The 9779-nt window shown below is 35.1% G+C and overlaps 1 protein-coding gene across 1 annotated transcript in view; it reads left to right on the top strand.

Annotated features, from left to right (window-relative positions):
• The window catches only part of LOC109859609, a 39427-nt gene extending 30712 nt beyond the window's left edge, over positions 1-8715 (top strand). Inside the window, exons 17-26 of the mRNA XM_020437997.1 lie at positions 199-320; positions 485-620; positions 788-922; positions 2129-2279; positions 2385-2515; positions 2616-2750; positions 3008-3159; positions 4087-4456; positions 5380-7013; positions 8258-8715. Of these exons, the coding sequence (XP_020293586.1) occupies positions 199-320; positions 485-620; positions 788-922; positions 2129-2279; positions 2385-2515; positions 2616-2750; positions 3008-3159; positions 4087-4456; positions 5380-7013; positions 8258-8518 (3227 nt within the window). The 3' untranslated portion in view covers positions 8519-8715. The remainder of the gene's footprint in view (positions 1-198; positions 321-484; positions 621-787; positions 923-2128; positions 2280-2384; positions 2516-2615; positions 2751-3007; positions 3160-4086; positions 4457-5379; positions 7014-8257) is intronic.
• The last annotated feature ends 1064 nt before the right edge of the window (positions 8716-9779 follow it).

Genomic DNA, 9779 nt, shown 5'->3' with positions numbered 1-9779 from the left:
ACATGACTTTCTAAGTGTCATTATGCAATAAACTGAAAATCCCATATGTGACACACTTATGTAATTATACGTAGGGAGTGACGATATAATCATATATACTTATATACACAAATTAAAATTATTATATCTAATTATGCAAATTTATATACCGAATATGTGTATACAATTTTATACATGAAAAAGTTTTTTACCGGGCAGTGAGCAATCAAGCGGAAACACCGGGTTCGGAATCGGAATCCAACTTGATGGATTACGGACTCTTCGATCTTCACACCGGTTTATCGCAGAGGAGTTGTAGTCGCGGTGAGATCAATCCCAAGGTAAGTTCCTCCGTTTAGCACCCAATATAAATTGATCAATTTTAAAATTTGCAATATTTTCGACTAAAAACAGATTAATTTCACAAGCGGCGTTTCGCAAGCATCTTGAACTTTTGGATTGTTGATTTGATCGGGATGAATTTTATGACGATGTTTTTGTACAGATGAGAAGATTGCAGAACGGCGGCGTCACGTCCGACGAGGACGTGTCCGTCATCGGTTCGCCCAGCATCCGACGTCGTTTGGGATCGTGCTCCGGTGGACCCGATCAATCTGCCAAAGAAGACACATACTCGCCCGGTATTCGCGTCGTAATTTATGTTTATTCGTCAATAATTTAAAACAAATCCAGTTGCTAAGATACTTTTGCAATTTTATTTTAAATGATAAAATCAAAAATATCAACGCTTGTTTGAGCAAATTTCTTATATGTGATCGGTGTATTTCCTTTCCTTTTATTTTGACAGATATCACACCAAATGGTACACTTCGTCGGCGCAGAAACAGATTGCCCTGCGAGGACGACGATGGGAATCTAATGGACTTTTTGCGAACGTCCGGTCAAGATAACACGCGGGAGAGAAAATCGTGGGGAAGCTTAGGTACTCGCAAACATTTTCTCGTCACAAAGGGTAAAAGACCCAATTACCGTCACCTGAATAATAAACCTCTGGCGTTAGCGAATTGTTTTTACCACTTATTTATCAAAAACATGTGTTTTTCTTCTTATCTGGTATTATTCGATGTCTCTGATATAAGGAAACAAAATAATACCGCCTCTCAAAATCTCTATTTTTATTTATAAATTTAATAATTAAAAAAAAGAACGATGCGAGAGCTATTACTGTCATCCCCTAAAAAATGAAAGAAATGAGACGAGAATGTTGAGTGCTGGATTTTTTGTTATATTAATTGCACTTAAAATCAGGGACTTATACCGGTATGCAAAATACCGGTATTTTACCGATATTTTTGGGTAATACTATGAAAACCCTTATGCAAACCGAAATGCAGAAATACCGGTATATTTACCCATATTTACCTATATTTACCGATAATTTTTTNCCGATAATTTTTTCGTGATTTTTTAAAAGTAATATCTTAAAACTATAAGTGTTGTCATTATGTTGATAACACTTTTTAATAATATAATGTTTATAAAAAACTGCCGCACAGAAACTTAATATTATTTAAATTATTATTATTTTTTTATATAATCAAGAACAGTAACAATAATTAATATAATTAAGAACAGTAACAAAATACACATAGACATATTTATCAATATTCAAATTTGTTAAAAATTTCACTTTACATTAGTCATGCTACGTAATAAAAGAAAGCATGAATAAACAGCTGCTTCAATTGGTTTATAAAAAAAGCGTCTTTATATTTTGTCGGTCTATAAGTCCAATAAGCGGTAGGAAGATTAATTATGCAACAAAAATTGCTTTAATTAACTTATTTAATTTTTAAGAATACTATTAGTAGGAATACCAAAATAATACCGGTATTTTATTACGGTTTTCGGTACATATCGGTTTCGGTACTATAACGGTAACGGTATACAATCTCTAGTATAATACCGGTATTGAAATCATACCGGTAATAAGTCCCTGCTTAAAATTCTATGTTAGATTGTTTTCGTGCATAACTTTTTTTAGGATTTATTTAATATTTTAAATAAAATAGCTTAGGGTGACAGTAATTGGACAGGTGACGGTAATTGGGTCTTTTACCCTATTGTTGCAATTAACGACGGACGGCGCGGTTTTAAAGTGAAATTTTTTATTTGAATGTCATCAAAGATCGATCATGGGCGCGAAGAGCTCGCGGTCAGTCGCGAAGAGGAGATCTTTTGAACGCCGATTTTTCCGGAGACAGGGAACGACCGAGCTCGCCGTCTCCTCTAGCAGAGAGCAAACCGTTTTTGCAAGAGGAAGAAACCAAATCAACCGGGTAAAAATAATTAATGAACAAACAAAGAAACGTTGCGAAATAAAAATTATCAGCGAACTGTGAAATTCAAACTTTTGTAATGTTGTGTTTATATAAAAAAATTAGAAAAGCGTGGCGGCAGAACATCGAAGCGTGGTTGTCGGAAAACGAAAAAGAGAACAACACGAGCGAGCAGCTTCAGAGAAAAGCGCAACAACTCAAGCATCAAGCAAATCGAAGGTCCTTTGAAGATTCGGGTAAGTGTGTGTGTGTGTGTGATTTTAATGTTATTGTAGATTTTTCTTATGAAAAGTTAACCCCGAGAAAATGGATTGTTTTTCTCTGTTTCGTATGAAGAAAGTGAAGGCAAAAGCTGCACGATGAATACCTTGACGGAAGATCGTTCCGCGCGCGAAGGATTTTCCGAGGTTTACGATTGGCGACCGTCCGTCGAAAAAACGGATGTGATGCGCACAATGGAAGCCATCGAAGGTACGTGAATTATATGTATTTCAATTATATATAATAATATAAAATATTATATATTATTATATATTATTTTATAATATAAAATATTATAAAATAATATAAAATATGAATATTGATTATAAAATATATTAAACAAATTATTTTGTTTTTTGTTTCAATTTAGACTCTGAGTTAAAGCGATATTTTTATATTGCATTATTTATATTTATTGATTATGAGCAAAGAACTGAACTAAACAAACTTTTGTTTTGCTTTTTCAGAAGCTCAACCGCTCTCGTCGCAGGATAAATCTCCTTGGCGAAAGTCGAGTTTAAACGTATCGAATAGCACAGAAGAGACTGATCCGCGTTATATACGTAGACTTAGATCGAGACACAGCTCGGAGAACGTTCTTGCTTCGAGTCCGCTACAGGTTTAATTATACATTACAAATATCTTTTTTTATATCAGTTTTTTTTTTAATCTTTTTTATATAATTTAAATTTACTTTGAATTATATAAATTTTATTGTGTAAAGATAATTTTTTTTTAAATTTTAATACACTAAGAAATATATATAAGGTGAAATATATAAATGGGAATTATATATATATATATATAAAATAATATATAAAATATATAAAATAATATATAAAATAGTGAATTATATACATAAAAATATATATATAATTCACTATTTAATTCACTAAAATACTGTAACTCATCAAAAAATCTTAACTAAACTACATTTTGATTTGAATTTAAATAAATTTATATAAGGAGGAAAAATATATATAAGGTATATATGAGCTTGATCGCAGGATTTTTTGTGCGGACATCTGCAAGTATATATATATATGAATATATATACGTGTTCACAAATAAATAAATAAATAAATAAATATATATATATATATATATATATAATTTATATATATATAATTTTATACAAATATAAATATAAACATAAACATAAACATAAACATAAACATAAACATAAACATAAACATAAACATAAACATAAACATAAACATAAACATAAACATAANACATAAACATAAACATAAACATAAACATAAACATAAACATAAACATAAACATAAACATAAACATAAACATAAACATAAACATAAACATAAATATAAATATAAATATAAATATAAATACAAATACAAATACAAATACAAATACAAATATAAATATAAATATAAATATAAATATATATATATATATATATATACTTGCGGATGTTCGCACAAAAAATCCTGCGATCAAGCTCGTATACACACCTTATATATATTTCTTAGAAATTTTCAATGAGCTATAAAAAAACTTTTAAAACACAATACGTACCTTACAGGCGATCAGAGAAGAAGACAGAAAGAAGAGCAAGATCAGCGACGCGTTAAGTTCGAGCACCCAGCAAGATGAGTTAACGATCTATCTTCGACAACCTTACGCGGGTGCGCAACCGCCTGCGAATCGACGTTTTTCCAAACTCAGCAAAAAGACCACGGACGAGGAAAGAATCAGCGACAAAATTGAAATCGATTCGGACAATATAGAAACGCCGCCGGCAACCAGACGATTGTTCAGCCCGCCGAGGGATGTGAAACCCGTCGAGAAAGAACCGTGCAAGAGAGAACGTTGCAGCAGCTCTCTTCAGAATCGAGATACGAAAACTGCGATCTTAAAACCGATCGCTTCCAGTGTTGTTGATTTTGGCGCAGGTAGACATTTTTTTTTTTTTTTTTAAGACAACTTGAATTTTGTTTTACCAAAAGATAGATAGAGAGAAAGAATCTTAATTTTAACCTTTTCGCTCCGGGACTGGTCCATATATGGACCAGCAAGAAAAGCGAACGTAATAGATGTTTATAAGGTCAATTTAATGCGCTAAATTTAGGAAAAAAATTGAAAAAAATCCTGGTTACTTCTTTGACCTTCAAAATTAACTTTGAAGGGGGGGGGTAGCAGGTTATTATTAACTTTTTCAGCTAAAATGCGAGGTCGATTTTAAAGGAAAAATCCCCGGAGCGAAAAGGTTAAGTACTAAATTCAAGTAAGGTCATAAACGAGCATAAATGGGTGTTAGGAAAAATATATATATATATAATATAATTATCAAATTACAACTACAATTAACAAACGTTTCAACTCTTAACCCTTTGCACTCGAGGCCTTTTTCGCTTGCGCTAACCAGCAACTCGAGACGGTTTCGGTCAAATTCGGGGAACACTTTACAAATGCTTTAAAGACATTTATAAGCAACGCCGCTCGAGTTTCTACTTCAAATCGGCCGGGCGCCGAATCGGCGCCGCTCGAGTTGCCACTTCAAATTGGCCGGGCGCCGAATCGGCGCCGCTCGAGTGCAAAGGGTTAACTTGAGTCATCTTCAGTGTTAACAATATATGAAAAAATATAAATAGTAAAATAAAATAAATACGCTATGCTGATGGAGGTGTTTTTTTTTTTTTTTATAAAAAATGCAGTCTTCTTAAATGTAAAATTCCATCCTCGAGTCTTAATGAGGTGGTAGATCTGCCTACAAATCTTAATTTTTTAAAATTATTTTTTTAATTATTAAAAACTGTTGAAGTAACAATATTATTACATATGTGAGCAACGGCACACGTTTTTTATTGTTCTCTAGGTAACTTCGACAGATTCTCGGCTACGCGGCGTACTCGCAGATACAAGAAGACCCAGGACGCCGACAAAGGCGATAAAGAAAAATCCGACGCTTCGAGTCCCGAGTTGGTCTACGACGAGAAACCGGCGCAACGTCCGAGCACTTTGATTCTGAACAACAACAACGAGGATTCAAGAACTAACGTTCACGTGCAAGATGACGAGGACGCGATGCTGCGGGTCTGGCAGGACAAGCTGAAACGACGTGACACCAGTTCCTCGTCGATGTTGTCGCGCGACATCGACGCCGCGCTCGCCGAGATCGCTCGTTCCGGCGAGGATCTTCAACGTCTCCTGCATCAGACGTCTCCCGTCTCGGGCGCAACGAACGCAGCAGCATCTCAGCAGCACAGAACCTCGCGGCTTCCGGTGGTCAGCCAACCGCCACCGGTGATCGCGGTGACCAACACCGTTCTGAGTCCGGTTATGCAGGAATCTCGACCGCGCGAACCCGTCACCGTGTTCACCGAGCGCGCGGTAACCAGTCGCGAACAATCGCGAAGCATGATCGATCCGAGTCAAGTGAAAGAACTGATCCGAGTGACCAGCAATCCGCCGAGTCAGGTGAATCAGGTGACGGACCGAAAGGATCATCCAACGAACAACGCGCCCGTCACGAATATTGTCGAGAACGATAAGTTCGCGAATCCGAATCGCGTCGACGGCGCGAAGAAGAACGACGCGAAGAAGAAGATCGCGCGCGTCCGATCGACGGACGAAACCGATCAGTCGGTTGTCGCGCGACAAAACTCGTTGATGTTTCGCAGCAACAGATACATCCCGGACATAAACGTAACTCCGTCGTCGCCGTCGTTTGGAAAAGTCCGGGATCAGGAGTTGAACGACGAGGGTTTCGAAGAAACTCAGAGCCTCGTGTCGGAAACTCTGAGTCAGGAAACGTCCTCGGGCAATTACGAGACGGATACGCACGACTCGTCGACGCGATGCTCGCCGGCTGAGCTTACAACAGGCGTTTACAGCAACGGCGCGGGGTTGCGGCATCATCGGCGAAACATCGTCGGCGCGACGATGGACGACGACGACGACGACGATCTGAACAACGATCGTCGACGATCGTCCGTTGTTGACAGGCTCAAGTCGTCGAGCGGCAAAGTGTTCGAGAAGAAGGAAACGACGAGGAACAACAACGCGCCGGAAAAATCGAGTTTTTTGCCGAAACGCAGCGCGAGCGTGAAGCGAGAAACCGCGGCGAAGAAAACGGAATTGAAGAGGCCGACGAGCGTAGTAGGTTCGAGCAATTCGGCAATTGCGTTGAGGAGCGAGGTGCAACGTTCGGGTTCCAGAAGCAGTCTTCGTAGCTCGCGCAGCTCGTTGAACAGCGCGACGTCCGTGAACACGGTGCGAAATCTGGCTACTAATCACGCGCACCTGCGTAGTTACACTTCGGCCATTCGCGCGCTCACTAAAGATTTGAGAAAGAGCGGCAGTCCGTTGCCGCCGAAAGACGCGACGATCGACAAGAGACGGCCGAATCCACGCCAAGCTTCCGTTAGCAGAATACCCGCAAGCAGAAGCAGCAGCAGTGGAAGTAGCGTCGGACCGGGAGCGGCGAGGAGCGTCCGAAAGATAACGGAGGTATCACTTGGAAATGATTCTTTTTTTTTTATTGAATTGAATTTTTTTAGTTTTTTTTTATTTTTAAAAGAAAGAAAATATAAAAAAAAGAAAAGTTTTTTAAATTAATTATTACGTTTTCAGCTTGTTGAGTATTTAAATAAGAAGGATTAAGGAAATGGCGATAACAAGCTAACACCAGATGTGTTCGGGTACAATTATTAATTATAATATAAAATTAATTAATTATATCAATAATATATTATTATTATTATTATTATTATATTATTTTATTTTTATCAATTAATTATATTATTATATTATATATTATTATAATTGTTATTGCCATTTCCTTAATTCTTGTTTTTTTTTTAAATTAATTAATTATGGAGGTATTCGGAGTCTCTCATACATGAGATGGAAAATTAGCATCCTATATAAATTTTGGGAATTGAAAATTCTCAATAAAAAAACTAAGATTTACACGTATATATGTGTATACACATATATACAAGAATATCATCGCAAAAAAACATCCAGCGAATGGCTCTGATTGACCGTATATTTACATATACTTTTATTGTTTATAAAAAAAGAGTTGGTTTGCATTAAATTTTTTATTTCTGCAATCTTATTCCATACCGCGATATTGATAGATTGAATGTTTTGCAATCTTTTAGTACTCGATAATTATCGGTAAGGATAAAAACACAGAATTAATAAAATTCTCGAAGAGATGAATCTCAATGTCAAATTAAAATTTTGTCGCGTATATCAATATGTAAGTTAATACTTTTTCGAATCGTGTTCGTCAAAACTTTCGAATCTCACATCTTTTAAAGAGTAAAAAGAAATTAACTGACTTTCATAAAATATTCTTTTTTATTTAAATTTTACTTCTTAAAGTCCAGTATTATTTCTTCCAGTATTATAGTTCAGCGGGAACAAGATGGTTCGGACCTAACCGAGGCCCGATCTCTGTTTATACGAACTATCGGTTCGTACAATACGAACTATCGGTTTGTATAATAGCGATCGGGCCTGAATTCGTTTCGGATAAACGAGGTTTCACTGTTTTATTTTGTTATATAATCTAATTCTAATAAAAAATAAAAAAAATCGGAAGGAACAAGAGAACCTTATTTAAGTCAAATGAATACATTTGTAGGCTGACGTTAACAATTTTTNTTNTTNTTTTTTTTTTTTTTTTTTTTTTTTTGAGAAAATGATTTTCTTCGAGATATATCTTGTGTGTCAATATTTAGACGCATGACGTGCCAAAGACCACAAGAGGCCGACCGATCGCTTCGCGCAGCAGCAGCAGCGGCAGCAGTATCGGTCAGCAATCGATCTTAGGAAATCGAGCAACATCCGGCGACAGCAAGACGTCCGCCGTCACGAAGAGCAGACTGATACAACCGCGAGCCGGGACGAAGAGTCACAGTTTCATGAGACCCACAGCCGCTAGCGCCAACAAGGGTTCCATACCGAATCTTCCGAAGAACATCAAAGCGATGGTAAAGTGAGATACTCTTCTCCTTGGTTCAATTGTATCGCATTGTCTGTAAAAATTCGCGCGGCGTCGAAAATGACTCTGTTTAGTTTAACGATTGTTAGAAATAAAACTAATCGACGTGAAACGTCACGTAAAATCAGCGGCATCTAATGCGGCAAAAACATTAGCAGGCTGATATATCGCTAATCAAAGATAAAAATTAAAAAAACAAAAAAAAATTAGGTAAATAAATAATAATTAATCGTTGTTCTCGCTTATCGCGCCGTTTATCACAGTGTTAAAACACGCGATAAGCAAGACTATATTTTCTTTAGAATATATATATTATACACATTCTGTGTTATTACGTGAAACAATGCGAGTCTCTCTGTTGAGAGAAAGATAATCAAATGTACGTCCCCAGCTTTAGCGAACGACACGTTCGCAATTATGATCAAAGAAACGATTCTGAATTTTTAACGTCCGACGCCAAATTCGTAAAAATTGTTTTTTTTTTTTTTTAGCATATACATATAAAAGATATACATGTAACACGTTCGATTATTGTGCATGTGTAGGATTATAATACAACGTATAATTCGTTTTACTTGTTAACAAAGATAAATATAGTTGTAGAGAAATATATGCAATTTGAGAGAAAATAAATTAACAAATTACATATGATTATATAATTAATTTAAATCAAATTTAGAAAGATACACGAATAATTTATATAAATCGATAAAAATATAAATAGATATATACATATATATGTATATATGTATTGTACGTTATTTATACATAATTTATAAAACAACTTTTTAACTGAGAATAAAAATAAAGCCTCCAAAAAAAAGAATAAGCGTGAATGTGTAATTAATTTATTTTGGGAAAAGAAAGTATAAAATGCATTTATTTATTTTTTTTGATTAAATCAATATTAATTGTTCGCATTCCGTACACGTGAAATTCTTCGTCTTATAATCAAAAAGTTTTGTTGCAGTTTTATTATCTCGCTGAAAAAGATATTTTTGATATATTTAGATATTTTAACAACAATTTGATATATAATTTGATATATTTAGATATTTTTGACATATTATATTTGAAAAAAAAAAAAACAAAAGTAAAATGAACGTAACTAATAATTAACGGATTTGTTTGACGAGAAAAAAAGAAGGGATTGTATTTGTTTAGTTTTTTTTTTTTTTTTTAATACACATTATATTCAACAAGAAATATCTACATATTTTATGTACAAGTATATAAATTAACGATTATTTTCATCTCAA

This window comes from Pseudomyrmex gracilis, unplaced genomic scaffold (genome assembly GCF_002006095.1).
Source record: "Pseudomyrmex gracilis isolate BER0280 unplaced genomic scaffold, ASM200609v1 scaffold_271, whole genome shotgun sequence".
NCBI classification, from domain to species: domain Eukaryota; kingdom Metazoa; phylum Arthropoda; class Insecta; order Hymenoptera; family Formicidae; genus Pseudomyrmex; species Pseudomyrmex gracilis.
The sequence above is the reverse complement of the archived record's forward strand: the minus strand, read 5'-3'. Positions and strand labels throughout refer to the sequence as shown.